Here is a 20,019-nt window from a genome sequence, read left to right on the forward strand (position 1 = left end):
CCGCGGCACGTGGGATCTTCCCGGACTGGGGCACGAACCCGTGTCCCCTGCCTCGGCAGGCGGACTCTCAACCCCTGCGCCACCGGGGAAGCCCGATGAGGGCTGCTTTGACAGGTGTCTCAACAATCTAGTAAATTAAAATGCAGGACTGTTCATTATTAATCACTTCTGCTGTGTAAGAGGCGTGCTGAGCTAGGACAGTGCTCACCTGTCCACCCTTGTCCCCCAGGACGTGGCTCGGGCCCCTCAGAGGCCACCCACCGTGCCGCTGCCCACCACACAGACCCTCGCTCTGGCGGGACCAAAGGTAGGAGGGACCTTGCTCTTCCCTGGGGGGCCTTCTCGGATTTAGACAACTTTTGTGTAAATAAGACGGACTTAGTGTTTTCACGTACACAGTAATGTTTTGTTCTGAGTAGTGTGTAATCCAGAAAGCGTCAGGACCCTGTGTTTTCTATACTTTTTTAAAAAATATATGTTTAATTAATTTATTTATTTTTGGCTGCGTTGGGTCTTCATTGCTGCGTGTGGGCTTTCTCTAGTTGCAGCGAGCAGGGGCTACTCTTCCTTGCAGTGCGCGGGCTTCTCATTGTGGTGGCTTCTCGTTGCAGAGCACGGGCTCTACGTGCACGGGCTTCAGTAGTTGTGGCGCATGGGCTTAGTTGCTCCGCGGCATGTGGGATCTTCCCGGACCAGGGCTTGAACCCGTGTCCCCTGGCAGGTGGACATTAGTGGCAGGTGGACTCTTAACCACTGCGCCACCAAGGAAGCCCCCTGTGTTTTCTTGATGAAACCAATGAGACATGAATGCATTTTAATTGGCTGATTTCAGAGGTTAACCTCCCTGGCCCTCTGTCTTCACTCCCCAGACCACATTACCTAGTCCACTGGTAACCACTCTGCGCTCAGTGTCCATTAAGTCCCTTCTCCACATTGTTCCTATTTGTCTGGCTGCACTTTGAGCCTCAGAGATCCACGTGGTTTATGGGAGGCACTTCTTCCTCAGCGTGAATGGAATTCTGCTCAGTGTGCAGCTTCGTAACTTGTCTTTTTTGTAAATGTATCTTGGAGAGCTGTGCCCTCAGTACGCACGGGTTCAGCTTAGGTCATGGCTTCGAGGTGTGACAAGGCCCTGGTTTCAAGCTTAGCAGGTGTCTGGCCTTACATACTAGATGTTTTTTTTTCTTTAACATAGACATGGTCTTTTTTAAGGCTTCAGTCACAGACAGCCATGCCAGCTAGAGATGGGGGCTTGATTTTATTTGAGACCAGCTAACGGCTTGGCTTTTGGACTATGATTCTTGTGGAGTCAGGGATCTGACTGCTCTCTGGATTTTGTGTTGGTCACTCCCTTGCTTCCTACAAATGGTTCCACATCTTCACGTGCCCCTGAAATGAATCCTTTCATTTGCCGAGTTAAGCTTCACGGACGCTGGCTGGGCTTCTCATTCCATTGTTGGTGGTGTCCTGTGTCTGTTCTCCCGACGAGGAGCATTGGGTCTTTCCAGACTCTTGCTGGGAGGAACAGGCTGCTGTGGGTGGCAGCCCACTCCAAAACATGGCCCAGGCCAGCCCCGGAGCCTCTGGCAGGCAAGGGGCTCGAGTCACCACGGCGCCCCAGCCCGGCCAGCGTCACTGGTGTGGGCAGCGAGGGTCCTCACTGAAGGTTGCACGTGTGGACTCATTTTCTGGCTCAGGCTCCATGCGTGGGGTCACGCTGGGAGCCGTGCACGTCGTGGTGAAAGCGTGTGGCTCAGCTTTTCCAGGGTGCGCTCCAGTTGTTGGAACGCTTGGTTACAAGCAGACATGCTCCCGGTCCCCAGCGCCCGTGTCTCACCACCTTGACCTTCTTCCTGCAGCCGAAAGCGCACCAGTTCAGCATCAAGTCCTTCTCCAGCCCCACGCAGTGCAGCCACTGCACCTCCCTGATGGTGGGGCTGATCCGCCAGGGCTACGCCTGCGAGGGTGAGTGCGGCCTGCGAGCCAAGAGGGGCCAGGCGTGGGAGTCACGGTGAAGGCCGGCAAGGCCAAGGGCAGCCTAGCCGTGAGGGGCCCAGGGCACATGCTCCTTCTCTGGCTTTACAAGTGCTCGGTGAAGGTCTCTGAGTTGAGATCATGCTGCAGTGGACAGCGCGCTGCTCTGGGGTGACCAGGGTGTCTGTTGGTCCTTGTTTGTTACAAAATGTAACATCCACGTCCCGTCCACGTCCGTTCTCCTGCAGGATGAGGAAAAGCAGAGAGTAAAAAGAACTTTACGATCTTCCACTATCAAGTCATTTAGTGTTAAGCACCACTGTCTGGTCTCTTTTCTGCTAGTTTGTCCTTGTTAGCATTTTAGGCCTCTGTGTTGTGCTCTTGCCCTGTGCTGGGGCTGGGCGGGCATGCGTGGCCAGCCGAGGTCCCGCGGTGAGAACTGTGACGAGCCTGGGGCCGGAGCCCCCGAGCACAGGCGCCAGCCCCCCAGCGGGTGTTAGTGAGCGTGTGGAAAAGTTGCTCGATGCCAGCGTACCCTGAGCGTTTGTAGGAACTGCTCTAAAAACTGTTTCCTTCTTGGGGTGCCACGCACGTCTGAGGCAACTGCTGCTTTGGGGGCGCAGGTGTGACAGTGTGTTCTGTGCTTTCACAGTGTGCTCGTTTGCCTGCCACGTGTCTTGCAAGGACAGCGCTCCCCAGGTGTGCCCCATACCCCCTGAGCAGTCCAAGCGGCCTCTTGGTGTGGACGTACAGAGAGGCATAGGAACAGCCTACAAGGGCTACGTAAAGGTAGGACGTTTCCCCCGCTGCCTGCCCAGGCAGGTGACCCAGCCTGGTGACCCACGGCCGTGCCCGGCTACCCTGGAAATCGGTCCCTTTGCTGCATGAAGCGACCCACATGCCGGTCCTGGGAGCCCTCCCCTCCTGGGGTCTTGAGGGACACCCCGCCCCAGAAACACACTCAGCATCAGCTGGGGCCTCTCGTCCCCACCTCCTGGGCTGATGTACTTAAGGTTTCAAAGCCAAGTGCCATTTGAAGGCGCTGTGCCCGGCCCAGCATTCCACGCTGCTCCCCGTCTGCTGTGAACACACCCATTCGTTGAGCTGTCTGCACTGTCCCCTGCGTCACCTTCTGTCATGGGCAGAGCCCCTCCCCAGCACCGCCCGAGTCATCCTGGGCCCAGACCCAGCTCTGCCGCCAGCCTGGACTGGCCGTGCAGCAGCTAGGAGCAGACCACTGCACAGCAGCCGCCTCCAGGAAGTCTCCTGGGCCTGCCACCTCCACTTTCCGTTGCCCGGCCGTGTTGCGGCTGGCACCCCTGGCCCAGAGGAACATGGTTACTTTGATCTGCAGGTCCCCAAGCCGACCGGGGTGAAGAAGGGGTGGCAGCGGGCCTACGCAGTGGTCTGTGACTGCAAGCTCTTTCTGTACGATCTGCCCGAGGGCAAGTCCACCCAGCCTGGCGTCGTGGCCAGCCAAGTCCTAGACCTCAGGTCGGTGTGGTGTAGTCTATCCTCGTTCTAGGAGGTTTACTTGACTTATATGTGTGAGAATGAGAGTTTGTTGCCTGGTAGCCTTTAACCCCATTTCTACCTTCACGTCCTTAGTTATTGGGCAGCTCCAAAAACAGGTGCCTGCTAGAAACTTTCCTGCTGTGAATGTTTTTGCCCTGGAAGATTTGCTAAATAGGCATCTAATACATACCCAAGAACAAGTAGAAAAGATCCCAGAGACACATTGCACAGCCTGAGGTAGTCTGTGCTCTGTCTTCGTGAGCCCTTGTCTTCGTGTGGCCACAGCGTTTGCTGAGTGGCACCGTCTCTTAGGGCTTCCATCTCTAGTCAGATGCCTTCCTGCCATCCACATACAAAAAGGCACAGCACCCTTCCCTCCCCACCTTCTCTGTGGTTAACTCTCTGAAATGGACATAATAGCAACGTTGTGAGGTACTAGGGTTGTTGGGAAGATTAATTAAGCAAGTGAATAGACAGGGTGTGCTTAGCTCAGAGCCTGGCGAGTGGAGCTATTGTTGCTGCTGCCACGTCCTCTCCTCACAAGGTGGAGCGCCCGTCCCTCTGTCACCCACCCCCAGTGCCACACACTATGGCACCTGTCCGGGGCTAGGGCCTGGCCTGGAGCTTCGTTCTCCAGCATCGGTCTTCGGGGGCCCACGGGGCAGGGGTGAGCAGCTGGGCACCTGCGATGTGGGAGCGGCCCCAGGCGACCCTGCTCGCCCCTCGCTGCACACAGGTGGGCCCCTGGCCCAGCAGTGACGAGACCGCTGGCAGGTGTCCCGAGGTGAGACGCTGCCTGTAGCCCAGGGTTTAGAGTGAACTGGAGGTGATTCCATGGTTATCTCAGCACATTTTATTCCCGTTTATAGCCAGGTACAGGCCAAAGCAAAGATGTGGAATGTTTGAACCTGTGCAACAGTCTGGCACAGTATAGAACAGTGTGACTCAGGAAGGTGGTTTTATTCTCAGTCATCCCTAATCATTGAAATGCATGCAAGATTCTTGTCTTTTGTTTGTTGGCTTTGTCATTATAAGCGTTTTCTTATCCTGGTGGAGGCGAGGAGCCTCCCTTGTATTCTAGAAAGTATCCTTTTTCATACAGTTCCTAAAGGGTGGAGGACAGAGTCCTGTGTGCGTGTCTCTTTTCTGATATTCTGAATGTGTTATTTCTTACCAGAGATGAAGAGTTCTCTGTGAGCTCAGTCCTGGCTTCAGACGTCATACACGCTTCACGCCGAGATATTCCGTGTATATTCAGGGTATGTTTTCTTTCCGATATTTTAGAGACGTTTCATTAATGATAAAAAGTCCATAGGGGGACTTCCCCGGCGGTCCAGTGGTCCAGTGGTTAAGACTCCGCAGTTCCCCTGCAGGGGGCACGGGTTCAATCCCTGGTCGGGGAACTAAGATCCCGAATGCCACGTGGGGCGGCCAAAAAAAAAAAAAGAAAAAATCCATGTGGTTAAAGTAAAAGGACTGTTGTGAGCATTTCCTTGTCTTGTAGCAAGGGGCTCGCGCACATCCAGAGCGGACCTCCCGTTTCTCCAGATCCTTCACACCTGTCGATGTGTCCCGTGTCCCCCGTCCCCCTCCCCATACTGGGTAACGGACCCTTCTCTACACACAGCAGAGGCCTGTCTCCCCAGTGTCAGGCCCTCCCGCTCCATCCTCCCTCCTCGGTCTGTGTCCCGGCTGCTCCAGTCCAGTGCACTAGATGCTGCAGGCCGACGCACGGTTGGCTACAGATGAAATGGACCCTTCAGCCTCCCTCCTGAGGACTTGTTGGCCATTAACTGGAGCAAAGCTGGGGAAAAATTAGTAGACATTGTTTATCAGCGGTCTTGCTGGCTGAGCTGGAGTGTCCCCTGCTGAGCTAGTGTTAGATGCTGTGGTGTCAGGAAGCTTCTAGAAGATTGTGGATCCCCCTTCACTGGGAATTTTTATAAGTACAGAGAAATTTGGTTGACCACAAAACCAAGTTTATGGATCACTTTCTGTTAAATCACATCTCTTCAGAAACTGTCTCTGTATACAATACAGAAAATTCCTATCACTGTGTGCCTAAAGGATGATTTGTAGCAACTAAGGTTGTCCCGTGTCCCGGCAAGTGTTTGGGGAGCGCCCACAGGGAAGTCGTTTGTTTGAGATCCTATTGTCCCTCGACGTGTTCTGAGAGTGTGTTTCTCAGTTGTGATCAGAGTATTCAAGAAGGCGGCTTTCGAGTGAACGGTGAACCGCAGTTCTGGCCAGAGCCGAGTCACCTGAGCTCTGGCGAGGCCGGGATGCGGGCGCTGTGTGAGATCCAGGCTGTCGCGGCCCGCGGGCGGCCGGACCAGGACCCCGGCGGCCCGCGGAGGCGAGCTCTCCGGGCAGCAGCCCCCGCCCTCACCCCTGTAGGCCGCGTGGTGTCGGTTTGGTGTGTCTGGTCATCTTACGGTTCTTCTCTGTTTTGTTTTCCGTCGTGAAGGTGACGGCCTCTCTCTTAGGTACACCTTCTAAGACCAGCTCGCTGCTCATTCTGACGGAAAATGAGAACGAAAAGAGGAAGTGGGTGGGGATCCTGGAAGGCCTGCAGGCCATCCTCCACAAGAACCGCCTGAGGAACCTGGTGGTGCACGTCCCGCAGGAGGCCTACGACAGCTCGCTGCCCCTCATCAAGGCCGTCCTCACGGCCGCCATCCTGGGTGCGTTTCTCCGCGTCCCGGCCGCCTGTGGGCTCAGCGGTGTGGCCCATTTGAACTGGTAGTTTCTCCGCCGCTTTGGAAGCAGACGGCCCACGCGCCGGTACTGACCGCTTTACGTTGTTCGCAGACGGGGACAGGATCGCCGTCGGCCTCGAGGAAGGGCTCTACGTCATAGAGGTGACCCGGGACGGTGAGTGAGCCGGACGCTCAGGCCGCCTGCTTAGCGCCACGCGCGCGGGGTCAGTGGTGGCAACGTGTAGGGTTAAGACGGATCCCCTGGGTGAGAGCAGTAAGCCACCGCGTCAGAGAGCTTTATAAAGAAAGGGAAAGGCCAGCGGCCGAGGAGAGGAACGCGCCACAAATAAGACAGATGGTCAGTGACTGTCTGCCCCGTGTCCCCCAGCCCTGAAGGCTGTGGTCAGGGCCCACCCGGCAGGTCCAGTGAAGCGCAGAGACCAGCCTCGAGGGCTGGTGGTGAGCTGACTGCCGTGTATATTAGGCCCTTCAGGGAGAGGACTGAGCAGGGAGTCAGGGCAGGGAGAGCTTCCCGGGAGGAGAAATGCTTCCTTAATTCCTGGGTGCACCGAGGCCTTACCAAAACTCGCCTTCCTTTGCTTCAAATTTTGACCTTTCATTCTTCCCAGAAGAAAAAGCAAAAGTACCCACAAGTCTCCCCGCTTCACCGCCCTGGGCCCAGCTCTGGGCGCCTCCCCCAAGGAATAGGGAGTTGCCCCGAGGTGGTGGTGGTGCCTTCCTGATGGGCCTGAGGTCCCGGCACACTGGCACAGTGGAAGAAGGGTGAACACATGTGGCCTTGGGATGGTGGCTGCTGCCACAGGCTGTTTGTCCCTCGGGGTCCAGACCCCCGGTTCTCGCTCAGAGCCCGAGTGGAGGCCCTGCCCCAGTTAGGGTATCAAGGGTCCTGGGTTGGTCTGGGGGCCCAGTGAGCAGGTGGGAGCCTTCAGCGAGTTTATCCAAGGAGCCAGTGAGGTTTTTTTTTTTTTTTTTTCCAAACGTGGTTCCTGGCTTCAGGGATGAGACGGAAGGCCGTCCAGATCCACCCACGCAGGGCCTCACTGCCCTTGGCACCTCCCAGCCAGGGCCCTGGTGCCAGGCGTGTGTGTGAGATGACGAGGAGGGGGCGCTCCTGGTGGGGCGCGAGCAGAGGCCCTGGCCTCACACTCTGGCCCCCCCATCCTGCAGTGATCGTCCGTGTGGCCGACTACAAGAAAGTGTACCAGATCGAGCTTGCCCCCAAAGAGAGAGTCGCCATCCTCCTCTGCGGCCGGAACCACCACGTCCACCTGTGTCCGTGGTCCTCCTTTGATGGCGTGGAGAGCAGCGTGGACATCAAGCTTCCGGAGACGAAAGGCTGCCAGCTCGTGGCGACCGGGGCGCTGAAGAAGGGCGGCCCCACCTGCCTGTTCGTGGCGGTGAAGCGGCTGGCGCTTTGCTATGAGATCCAGAGAACTAAGCCTTTCCACAGGAAGTTCAGCGAGCTTGTGGCCCCCGGCAATGTACAGTGGATGGCCGTGGTCAAGGACAAGCTCTGTGTTGGCTACCCTTCCGGGTTCTCTCTGTTGAGCACCCAGGGAGATGGGCAGGCTCTAAACCTGGTAAATCCCAATGACCCCTCGCTTACGTTCCTCTCACAACAGTCTTTTGATGCCCTTTGTGCTGTGGAGCTCAAAAGTGAGGAGTACCTGCTTTGCTTCAGCCACATGGGACTGTACGTGGACCCACAAGGCCGGAGGTCACGCACGCAGGAGCTCATGTGGCCTGCGGCGCCCGTTGCCTGTAGTATGTATATGTTTTCTGTTGCCATACCCCCGTTGCCGCTGTCGCATCACCGGTCAGCATGTGTCCTATTTGCTTTGGTTTGTCCTCTAGCTCCCTTAGCTGAGTAGTCGTGAGAGGCGGGCCCCGCGGCTTGCTGCGGGGGGCAGGGTGGTCCCACTGCCACACCCCGGGCCCGTTGGAGTGGGCTTGCCCTCCTATCCCACGGGCACTGCTGGGGCCCCTCAGCCCAGGAGCCCGACGGAGATGGCTGGCCTCCCTGGGGGAAGCCCAGGCCAAGGGAAGACAGGACCTGCGCTGTTTTACGTTTTAAAAGATGTTCTTCGTGATGATGTATAAACTTACACGGTGATGAAAACAAGCTAAAGGTTTCCAGTGACCAGAAAATACTCAGTTCTGATGTCCAGGTCAGAGTTCCTCGGGTCAAATATTGTTCCGAGGGGTAGGAGCTGTTCTGGAGAACAGTTGTTGCTTAATCGGCTCAGTTAAGTGTCCTTCTGCGTGGATGACAGCGCTGGGCACGAGGCCCTGGAGTCCGCACTCCACAGGGGGCACTTCCTGCTGGGCCTGTCGTCTGAGCACTTTTTAAAGACCCTAAACCTCAAATTCTAGCCACTCGATATAGAATATAGCAGGTGGGCTGCATCATGACACCGGAAGGCAGAGGGACGAGGAGTGAGTAGGCAGCCACAGGGCACACATTGATTTCAAGCTGCCGGGGGCTGGGGTCGTGGGGGTGGGACGTGGGAGTTCGGTTTTTCCTTAATTACCTTAAGGTACAGTCTTGTGGCTGCCTCGTTGCTGGCTTCACCAAGCTGGCAGAACAGCCAAGGCGCTGGGACCAGGAGCCCGGCCCGTGAGGGGAGCTGCCGGCCTTCAGCCGGCGGAGGCTCGCTGGACGTGTCCCGGCCTTGTTAGCCCTTGGCCAGGGCCTGGGGTGCGGTGCGGGCAGCCAGAGCCGGCAGGAAGGGCCGAGGCCTGGCCCTGGCGCTTCTCCTGGTCTCTCCCTACCGCACCCGCTCGTCTTCATGGGCGGCCAGTGCAGGAATGGCCTCAAGACCACCCGGTAACGTCTGACAGGATGCAGGTCACTGAGTGCCGTGTTCTGTAATCTTGACCGTGAGTGATCTGGCGGGGACACCCGAGGTTCCTGCGCTCTCCTCTGATTCCAGCTCTCTCTCCACCTTTGTGCTCTCGTTTCACCTCCATGCACAGTACAGATGCCAGGTCGGTTTTAGAGCTGGCAAAAAGTAATTCAGTAACTTTGAGGATGGAGAACTAAAAGTGTTGCCTGCTTGTCCCAGGCCTCATCCGAGCATGCATGTGTTCTGCCCCCTTCTTCTGTAACTCGGGGGGCGGGGCGGGGGGGGGCGCTAATTGGTCCCAGCCTACCGAGGAGGACCCTGAGGGCCACGAGGTGAGGTGACCTGCACAAACCACACAGCAGAGGCTGGCTTCAGACTTGGATCTGTTCCATGTTCTCGTCACTGATTTAACTTTTTAGCTTAAATTTTTCTTTAGACTGGACATCACAGTTTATCACTTTATCAGTAAGTCGTACGCACAGATCTCTCCTGGCTCCCTGCAGATGAAGCCCCACATGCTCACAAGTAAGAAGAGCTGCCCCAGAAGCCCCCATGTGGGGGAAGGTCCTCTGAGTTACTTCAGGGCCCTCTGGTTTCTCTGACCATCTTTTTCGCGTGTGGCACTCAAAAAGAAGGCCTCATGGTTTGTCTGAGATGTCACTTCTGGGACAGTTTGGTGACTGGTTCCAGCATCTTTTGTCTGTTTCCTAAACCCTGTTGTATTTTCTTTTTTGTGTTCAAAAGAACAGGTGTGATCAGAGAGCCCGTATGGAATCTGTAATAGCAGCAGAGCACAAGCTTTTTAGAAACTTATCTTCAGTTAGGCGTAACGTGAGGAAGACTAACCCTGGAGGTAGAAGGACCAGGAACCAGGGCCGAGCCAGAGCCCCCGCCAGCTCTGTGCGCCAGCCCGGGCGAGGCTGTGCGGTGACAGCACGCTGGGACCCCGCCTTGCGCCTCCCCTGGCAGGATGGCGGGATGCAGCCTCCAACGCTGCTCTCTCTCAGATAGTTCAGATATTTTTTACCGCTGTCCTAAATGTGGGAAAGGCCCCTTAAACTTCGGGTGCCACAGGGCCACCAGTCCTCGGTCTCACACGTCTGGTTCGCTGGGAGGGTTTTCCGTCACGGCCTGACGAAGTCCCATCCCTTAGCGGGGAAGGGGAGAGACAGCACCAACTCCCCAGCACATCGCGGGAGAATAATTGTCGTTTCACTGCGTGTGTGTTCAGACCCGATTACAGGAGGGCTGCCTGAAAGCAGCTCGAGAGTAAGCCAGCGCCCTTGCCCAGAGCCCAGCAGTAGTCTCTGGGTGGAGATTTTAAATATTTACCCAGAAATCTGACCTTTTGGCATCTCTGAAAGAAGGGATTTGCCTTAAGAAACAGGACATTGGGCCCCTGCCTGGATTTCAGATGTGTTGAGCCTGAAGTGACAAGCTTCTGCAGTAGTTGTATAAGGAAGCTAAAGGGGAAGCCAGGCGTTTAAACAGGTCACCTTCGGCACCTATGGCGATGGTATTGAAATGCTGTTTAGTTTCAGGAGTGGAGGTAAAGCGTTCAGACGTCCGTTGTGTTTGTCTGAACCTTGAAGTGAAGGTTCCCTCTAGATTGAGGGGCAGGGCCCCTGCGGCCTGGGCCGTTGCACCCCATGCTGGGCGGGCAGCCCCTGGCACTGGGGGGGCGGGGCCCGGGCTCACCGCTCTGCTCCGTGTGCGCCAGGTTGCAGCCCCGCACACGTCACGGTCTACAGCGAGTACGGCGTGGATGTCTTTGACGTACGCACCATGGAGTGGGTCCAGACTGTCGGCCTGCGCAGGGTAAGGCCCGGCGGTGCCCGGCCCCTCCCCCGGCCGGCCCTCCCCCTCCCCCAACCTCCAGCAGCCAGCCTCCCTCTCTGGTTTCCAACGCAGATCCGGCCACTGAACTTGGAGGGCAGCCTCAACCTCCTCAACTGCGAGCCTCCCCGCCTGATCTACTTCAAGAGCAAGTTCTCGGGTGAGCCCTTCTCGGGGGAGCAGAGGACGGGGGCTGGAGGGGGCCTGCCTGGGAGTCGGTGGCCCCGTGGCCCTCCCCCCGGCCCCACGGAGCCACAGCGGCCTTTCCTTGTCCTGCAGGAGCGGCTCTCAACGTGCCCGACACCTCTGACAACAGCAGGAAGCAGATGCTGCGGACCAGAAGCAAAAGGCGGTTTGTCTTCAAGGTGCCGGAGGAGGAGAGGCTGCAGCAGCGGCGGTAGGAGCCCGGCTGGGGGCTGTGCTGGGCCCAGAGGACCCTGACGCCTTCCTGAACCTCACGGTGTTTCCTTTCCCCAGAGAGATGCTCAGAGACCCGGAGCTGAGATCCAAGATGATCTCCAACCCCACCAACTTCAACCACGTGGCCCACATGGGCCCAGGCGACGGGATGCAGGTGCTCATGGACCTGCCTCTGGTGAGCCCGCGGGTGCTGTCCCCTGCCTTCCCCACACCCCGGCTCCCCTGTGGCTCCTGCCTGTGTGCTCCTGAGGTGTCTGTCACCATCTCAGTCTGTTAGGGGTTTGTGAGAAATAGCTGTCAACGGTGCTAAAACATCTGAGTATAGGGGCACGTAGCATACTTTGTAGGGTTTTTTTTTTTTCCTTAAAAGTGTTTTCTGTAGAATTTGACTTGGCCTAAAGTCACTATTGCCAATTCTTAGCTCAAAACTGACCTGATGCCACTGTTCAGAGGTCCTTCCCAGCCCATTTTGCCTGTCGAGGCCCAGGGCCCCGGCCTGCTCGTGCTGCAGACTTTGCACTTGGCCTGCGCGCTCTGCCCGGGGCCCGGCTGTGCTCCCCCAGGGCGTGCTCACGTGCTGACGTGCTGTTCTCTCTGCCCAGAGCGCCATGCCCCCCTCCCAGGAGGAGAGGCCCGGCCCTGCTCCCGCCAGCCTGTCCCGCCAGCCTCCGCCCAGGAACAAGCCCTACATCTCGTGGCCCTCATCAGGTACCAGGGGCGCCCGGGGCGGGGCCTGGATGCTGGGACTCCAGGCTTTCAGTTCGTCTCTGAACTGTTTTCTCCAAGGTGATCAATGGCTGCCCGTGTTCCGTAGGTGGATCTGAGCCCGGCATGGCTATGCCTCTAAGAAGTATGTCTGATCCCGACCAGGACTTTGACAAAGAGGTAAGACTTGCCCAATTACAAGGGACAAGGCCTGGGGTCTGCAGCTCCACACGTGCAGGAGACTTGAAGCAGCTGTTCTTTGGAGAAAGAGACTCCATCTCCCCCTGGAGCGGCCACGTAGGGCCTCAGTGGTCATCAGCCCCCCGGAGCTCCCCACTCATAACTGCTCAGGCTGAGCCAAGGCCGGGAGGAGGGAGGACATGGACCCTGTGGCTGTGAGTGTGTTGGGAGAAAGATGTGGATTCTCGCCTCCAGGTCATGGCCTCAGGGAGACCGAGGCCTCTGCGGCCTGGTGCCGGGCCTCCTTCCAGGCCCTGCTCCCGAGTCACCTGGTCCCTTGCCCCCAGCCATGGGTGCCCGAGACTGGGCCAGCCCCGGGAGGATGCCGCCGAGAGCTCAGGAGGCATCAGGAGGGGGGCCAAGGGAGCTGCTGGGGCCCGGCTCTCCTCTTGGGCACTGACTGCGGGTGGGCGTCACCGTGCACAACTGAGAGATGAAAGCCCTCCTGTGAAAAGTGCAGGAAAGCTTCTCCCGTCTAGACTCTTCCGTGTACTTTTATGCACGTGGCTGTGACACGTCAGTAGGCACATTCCTTTTAAAGCACAGGTGGCCTCATGTGTCTTGCTCTCTCCTCCTCTGACTGCCCCTGGGATCGGAGTGTGGGGGCCCAGATGGGGGCATCCCTGGCTCAGGTGTTCTTGGGCTTTCAGACCCAGCTCCTGGTGGCAGTGTCCTTGGTTCCTTGTGTGTGTGGTGGGGGAGGACGATGGGAAGAATGGAAGCCTGAGGGTTGTGCCCCAGCAGCACTTTTGTGGGAAGGAGGACAGGGGCTGGGTGCGCTGGCTGTTCTCACAGCCCTGTGGCACCGACAGCACGCACTCACGGGGGCTGCTGAGCCGACAGCGGAAACCAGAAGGGCTTCGCTTCACACGGTCCTCACCTTCCTGGCGTGGCCAGCTTTTCAGGTGTGGATCGGCTGCTTCTTCCTCTGGGTCCACCTTTGCGCCCTTTACCCGTCTTCTCTTGAGTCACCATGCTTTCCTCTTACTCGTTTATAGAAACTCTTCGTAGGTTGTGGGTGTTAATCTGTTGCAGGTACTTTTCCCCTTACCGCTGATTTTTTAATTTTGTCTTTAATTGTAAGGGCATTGTCATACAGAAATTTTTAATTCTCGTACAGTCTAGTCTTTATCTTTTTAATTAAGATAAACATTCTCTTGTCGTCTGAGAGCTTGGTAGGGTTTTCTGTTTGTCATTACGTCGTGAAAGTGTCTGTGAGGGGGTGTGAGCGTGTAAGTGTGTCTTAGCGTGTGTGTGTGTGCGCAAGGACCTGAGCTGCTGCTTTCTAAGGTACATGACACGCTGGCCCTGCACCACTTCCTTCCTTCCAACTTGAAGTGTTACCCTTTATTGTTTGTTAAATTCCTTTGTTTACGTGTCTCTATCCCTGGAGCCTCTGCTGCACCACCTGTAACCTGAGAGCCGGTAGAGCACATCTCTTCATTCCCACTTTTCAAAACACTTTCTTAGCTTCTCCTTCAAATAAATTTTAAAATATTTTTAGGGGCTTCCCTGGTGGCACAGTGGTTAAGAATCCGCCTGTCAATGCAAGGGACACGGGTTTGAGCCCTGGTCCGGGAAGATCACACATGCCGTGGAGCAACTAAGCCTGTGCACCGCAACTACTGAGCTTGTGCTCTAGAGCCTGCGAACCACAACTACTGAGCCCACACGCCTAGAGCCCCTGCTCCGCAACAGAGAAGCCACCGCAATGAGAAGCCTACACGCTGCAACTAGAGAAAGCCCACAGGCAGCAACGGCGACCCAACGCAGCCAAAAATAAATTAAAATTTTTTTTAGATTATGGAGCTTGTTGACTCCATCATAATCTAAAAAAAGTGAAAATTGTGTTGAGCTTTTCGCTGGGATTGTGTTGGATTTGTAGATTAATTTGGGGGCTGCTCACCATCCTGACCTTCCCTGTGTAGGAGCACTGCACGTCTCTCCCCTTGATGGGCTCCCTCTTGCAGGTTGCGCGTGTTGGTGGCTAATGAGTTAATTCTTAAGCATTCCAAGGTTCTTGTTGCCATTGTGCATAAAGTATAATCGTCTTAACGTGGGACAGTGAGAGATTCAGTTGGTGAACATTTTGATGCCAGTTTTTCCGTCTGTGTTTATCAGTGAAGTTATCTGTGCCTTCTTTTCTGAGCTGCTCTTTTTCAGCTGTCTTCAGGGCTGCACTAGCCTCAACTGTGGCTTAGGAAGAAATCCAGATCTCTCAGTTGCCATCATACAGGGGTTTTCTTTTCCTGGAAGGTTTTATAGGCCTCCCTTAAAAGAGCCTGAGTTGATGGCTAGAGAGGTAGGTCTTCTGGGGGTTTTTTTCTTATTTTTTCCCCTGCAACTATCTGTTTTGAAAATTTTCAGACTTCCAGGAAAGTTGCAAGAATAGTAGAGTGAATAACCCACATAAGCTGTACCTAACCCATTTTCCCCATTTGGGTTTTTGGGGAGGAACCAGCAGAAAGTGAGTTGCAGTATCACCCACCCCTAAGTACTTATCCCGCACCTCCCTCGGGAGGGCATCTCCCCGCTGCCCGGTGACGTCCTATTCCTAAACCTAGAATCCAGCCAGGGCCACGTGCTGTGTTTAGTAGGCACGTCTCTTTAGTCTTCAGTCCACTGTGCAGTTTGTTTACAAAAAGTGCAGTTTTTTTGCAAAACGTTCCTCAGTCAAGGCTTGTCTGGGTTTTATTATTATTATTATTATTATTATTATTATTATTATTATTATTATTATTTTTTTTTTTTTTTGCGGTATGCGGGCCTCTCACTGTTGTGACCTCTCCCGTTGCGGAGCACAGGCTCCGGACGTACAGGCTCAGCGGCCATGGCTCACGGGGCCCAGCCGCTCCACGGCATGTGGGATCCTCCCGGACCGCGGCACGAACCCGCGTCCCCTGCATCGGCAGGCGGACTCTCAACCACTGTGCCACCAGGGGAGCCCTTGTCTGGTTTTCTGAATTGGGTAAACAGTGAAAAGGCCCCGACCTGTCTCCCAGCCGCCCGGTTCTCCCCAGGGACCAACAAACAAGTGTGTATGAGTGTGCGTGCACACATGCACACACTTTTTTCCTGACTGCACACATCGTACCCTTTATCTGAGAGCAAGGCTGATCCCTTACATGGCCACAGTACAGCTGCCACACTGATGAAGCCACCTGCGTGTCCCCATAATGTCCTTAAGCACCTTGGCTGGCGCAGGACCCAGTCCCCAAGCACGCGTGGCATTTAGCTGCCTCGTCTCTTTGGCCCCTTTACTCTGGAACAGGCCCTCAGCCTGTCTGGCAGAGAACACATCTTTTATTTTCTAGAACACTCCTCAGTTTGCGTGTCTGACATTTCCTTGTCTTTTGAGATTTGGGTTGTGTGTCCCAGGATGGAGTACGGCACACAGGACGTGGTGTCCTTCTTGGGGTGTTGCATCCTGAGGTACATGGCATCTGTTTGTCCTGTACTGACCTGTTTGTTCCTCTTTCTAAGTTTATTTAAGTGAAATTCACATAACAAAGTAACCATTTAAAAGTCAACATTTCGGATTTCCCTGGTGGTTCAGTGGTTAAGGATCCGCGTGCCAATGCAGGGGACACGGGTTTAATCCCTTCCAGGAAGATCCCACATTCCGTGGGGCAACTAAGCCCGTGAGCCACAACTACTGAGCCTGCGCTCTGGAGCCCTGAGTCCTAGAGCCCGTGCTCTACTGGGTTCACGTGCCACAACTGCTGGAGCCCGTGCTCTGCAGCAAGAGAAGCCACCGCAGTGAGTAGCCCCTGCACCACAACGAAGAACAGCCCCCGCTCGCTGCAACTAGAGAAAGCCCGCGCACAGCAACGAAGACCCAACGCAGCCAAAAATTAAAGAAGTCAACAATTCAGTGGCTGTTTAGTACATTCACAGTGTTGTACAACCACCAGCTCTGTCTACTCAGAACACTTCCATCACCCTACCCACTGAGCAGTTTCTCTTCAGTTCCTGCCTCCCCCCAGCCACTGGCTGCCACCAGTCTTAACAATCTATGGATTTGCCTGTTCTGGGCATTTCATGTAAGTGGAATGAATCAGACAGTACATGGCCTTTTGTGTCTGGCTTCTTCCACTCAGCATCATGTTTTCAAGGTTCATCCATGTTGTAGCATGTATCAGTAAGTTCTTTCTTTTTATTGCCAAATAGTCCAGTGGATAGATGGACCACATCTTATGTACTCATTGGTTGTTAGGAATAGTGCACTAGGAACAGCTGCATACATGTATTTGTTTGAGTACATGTTTTCACTTCTTTGGGGTATGTACCTAGGAGTGGGATTGCTGGGTCATATGGTGGCTGTACTTTTAACTTTTTGAGGAACCACAGCAGCTGTACCATTTTACATTCCACCAGCAATGTACAAGGGTTGAGTCCACATCTTTGCCAACACTTTTTTTTCTTACAAGAAAATTTTTTTTCAATAGCCATCCTAGCAGGTGTGAAGTTGTATCTCATTGTGGTTTTGGTTTGCATTTCCCTAATGATTAGTGGTGTTGAGCATCTTTTTCATGGGCTTATTGGCCATTTGTATACCTTCTTTGGAGAAATGTCTCTTCAAGTCTTTTGCCCATTTTAAAATTGGATTATTTGTCTTTTTGTTGTTGGGTTGTAAGAGATTTTTATATGATATGGATACGGAATTCCCTGGGGGTCCAGTGGTTGGGACTTGGCATTTTCACTGCTGTGGCCCGGGTTCCATCCCTGGTTTGGAAACTAAGATCCCATAAGTTGTGTGGTGTGGCACAGCCAAAAAAAGGATACCAGACCCTTATCAGATATGTGATTCGCAAATATTTTTTTCACGTTCTTTCGGATTGTCTTTTCACAGTTCTCAATGTCTTTCAGTGTACAAAAGTTTCTAATTTTGGTGAAGTCCAGTTTTTCTATTTTTTTCTTTTGTTGCTCGTGCTTTTGATGTTATATCTAAGAATCCATTGCCAAATTCAAGGTTATGAATATTTAGTCCTGTTTTCTTCTTAAGAGTTTTATGGTTTTAGCTTTTGTTTAGGTCTTTTTTACATTTTGAGCTAGTTTTTGTGTGTGGTGTGAGGTAGGGGTCTAGTTTAATTCTTTTGCAGGTGAATATCCAGCACCATTTGTTCCTTCCCCCATTGAATGGTCTTGGCACCCTTGTTAAAAATCCGTTGACCACACAGGTTTATAGATACATTTCTGGACTCTCAGTTCTATTGCATTGGTCTTTATATTAATACTACCACGCTATATTTGATTACTGTTGCTTTGTAGTACATTTTGAAGTTGTAAGTTTGGGAAGTGTGAGTCCTCCCACTTTTTCTTAGTAGTATTTTCACTATTCTGAGTGCTTTGCAATTCTATATGAATTTGAGGATTGGCTTTTCCATTTCTGCCCCTCCCCAAAAAAATCCGTTGGAATTTCAGTAAAGATTGCATTGAATCTGTAGGTTGATCATGTTGGGGAATATTGCCATCTTTACAGTAGTCTTCCAATCCATGAACATAGGATGCCTTTCCAGTTATTTAGGTGGTCTTTTATTTCTTTCAGCAATGTGTTATAGTCTCGGTATGCAGATCTTTCACCTTCTTGGTTAAATTTATTCCTAGCTGTATTTTATCCTTTTGGATGCTATTGTAAATGGAATTGTTTTCTTAGTTTCCTTTTCACATTGTTCATTGCTGATGTATAGAAACACAACTGATTTTTGTGTGTTGATCTTGTACCCTGCAACGTCACTGAATTTGTTCTTTGTGGAGTTCTTTAGGATTTTCTATCTATACAGAGTCATGTCAGCTGTGAAGAGAGATGCTTTTACTTCTTCCTTTCCAACTTGGGTGCCATTTTTTCTTGCCCTGGCTGGAACTTGGAGCACAGTGTCGAATAGCAGCGGTGAAAGCAGCACCCTGGTCTTGTTCCTGCGCTGAGCGGGGAGCTTTGCCTTTCACCACCGGGTGTGACGTTAACTGTGGGCTGCTCATGGACACCCTTTGTCATGTTGAGAAAGGTCCTCTCTGTTCCTCATGCTTTTATCATGAAAGAGCTTCACATCTGTTACCTCTGACTGCTTGGTTTCCATGCTGTCTGGTTTCTTCACTGTGGAGTTACTCCTTTTTGGAATAGTTACTGAGTCATTTGTGGGGTTGGGCCTTGGTTGATGATCTCTCACCAGCAAGGACCACGTGACAAGCTTGCAGAGAGTGTGCTCTCATGACAAGAATGGAGCCAGCAGGGGCTACACCTGCCCAGGCAGCATCGCCTCCACAGGCCCAGGGCCATGGTTCTCACGCTGTCCCTCTTTGTCTTCACAGCCTGATTCGGATTCCACCAAACACTCGACTCCATCGAACAGCTCCAACCCCAGCGGCCCACCAAGCCCCAACTCCCCCCACAGGAGCCAGCTCCCCCTTGAAGGCCTGGAGCAGCCGTCCTGCGATGCCTGAAGCTGCCGGTCACTGCAGCGGGGCTGGGGGCCCAGGTGGCCTCCTGTCAGTGCCAAGACTGAGCTGACCCTCCAGTGTTGTCCAAGGAAATGTAGAATCGATTTGTAGATACGGAGATGAAGAAAATACTTTATTATAATAATGATTGGCTTTATGCCGCACCGAGGCGGTAGGCCAGATCTGCTCATCTGCACAGCTGTTCCGTTTGCACACGAAGGACCGCCTGCGGCCCCTCCTGCCCAGAACCAGCTGAGGCAGCGCGGGGGGCCCATGACGCCAGCCTCCGGCAGACCCCAGTGGCACCGGGGGGCTCTGCAGGAAGCAGGCAGCTTGGGACGGCCTCGGTGCTGCGTCTGTTCCCTGTTCCCTGAAACTGTTTCCTAGGACCTTAGGAGAATAGTAGGAAGTTGTATATCATTCCCAGTGTCCCTAGAGTTTTGAAGACAGAGGAAAGTGGAGCTTAGTTTGTGGCCTTTTTATTCATTTAGCCATTACATAGTCAGATGCAGAAGTCCTTCTGCTGACCTTGTAGCCATGGACAGAGGCCCATTCAAGTGAAGCCTGCCCTGTCCTGGTCCCTCATGTGTGTCAGTCCGTTTCCGGTCACAACCACGAAGTGTCACCCGTATCTACTACTGTGAAGTCAGCTGTGCTCCGTTTCCCGCTCGCTTCCACAGCTCTGCCTCCTGCTGTAAAACCAGTGAGTGTCGTGCAGCCGGGCCCCGAGGCCTGTGGGCCGAGAGGAGGCCAGAGCCCCGGGTAGCCCCGCGGCAGGTGCCAGGACCCCCGCCCCGCATGGAGCCCCGTGATTAGTGCCCTTCCGGATCGTGTAGACTCACCGCCACACTCCACCCGGTGGGCCGGCCCGCAGCGCCTGTGTGTATCTGCCTGCCTTCCCCGCGGCATTTGTGAGTGTCAGGCAGCCTCCTGTCTCTGTAAAGGCTTGCGATTAACTCGCCCCGCTGGGCTTCTCCTTGTTCTCCCGCCGGTCGACGTTCTCGGTGGCAACGCTGTTGAAGATGTGCACTTAACCTTGAGTCGGCACTGAGTGACCTGGGCACCGTGGCCTGCCTGTGCGTGTCACACGCCCAGCACCCGCCTGCCCGCCCCCTGGGCCTTCTGCTGGGGCTGGCACCTGCTGGGGGTTCTGGTTTTTACTTTTTTAATGTAAGTCTGAGTCTTTGTAATTATTGAATTGTGAGAACATTTTTGAACAATTTACCTGTCAATAAAGCAGAAGACGGCAGTTTTAAAGTTCTCAGTGGTTTGTCTGAATGTGACCACCTGTCACCCGGTGTCTGGGCCCTACCCGCCCCCCCCCC

At 54.2% G+C, this 20,019-nt stretch overlaps 1 protein-coding gene across 1 annotated transcript in view; it reads left to right on the forward strand.

Moving 5' to 3' along the window:
- The window catches only part of CDC42BPB (CDC42 binding protein kinase beta), a 108,789-nt gene extending 90,092 nt beyond the window's left edge, over window positions 1–18,697 (forward strand). The window contains exons 23-37 of the mRNA XM_007455610.1: window positions 230–307; window positions 1,860–1,965; window positions 2,627–2,763; window positions 3,329–3,468; window positions 4,667–4,748; window positions 5,957–6,173; window positions 6,301–6,363; window positions 7,377–7,973; window positions 10,776–10,873; window positions 10,967–11,051; window positions 11,171–11,288; window positions 11,369–11,486; window positions 11,914–12,019; window positions 12,126–12,196; window positions 18,566–18,697. Coding sequence (XP_007455672.1) covers window positions 230–307; window positions 1,860–1,965; window positions 2,627–2,763; window positions 3,329–3,468; window positions 4,667–4,748; window positions 5,957–6,173; window positions 6,301–6,363; window positions 7,377–7,973; window positions 10,776–10,873; window positions 10,967–11,051; window positions 11,171–11,288; window positions 11,369–11,486; window positions 11,914–12,019; window positions 12,126–12,196; window positions 18,566–18,697 — 2,148 coding nt within the window. The remainder of the gene's footprint in view (window positions 1–229; window positions 308–1,859; window positions 1,966–2,626; window positions 2,764–3,328; window positions 3,469–4,666; window positions 4,749–5,956; window positions 6,174–6,300; window positions 6,364–7,376; window positions 7,974–10,775; window positions 10,874–10,966; window positions 11,052–11,170; window positions 11,289–11,368; window positions 11,487–11,913; window positions 12,020–12,125; window positions 12,197–18,565) is intronic.
- Window positions 18,698–20,019: the final 1,322 nt, after the last annotated feature.

This window comes from Lipotes vexillifer, unplaced genomic scaffold, assembly GCF_000442215.2.
Source record: "Lipotes vexillifer unplaced genomic scaffold, Lipotes_vexillifer_v1.1 scaffold584, whole genome shotgun sequence".
Lineage (NCBI taxonomy): Eukaryota > Metazoa > Chordata > Mammalia > Artiodactyla > Lipotidae > Lipotes > Lipotes vexillifer.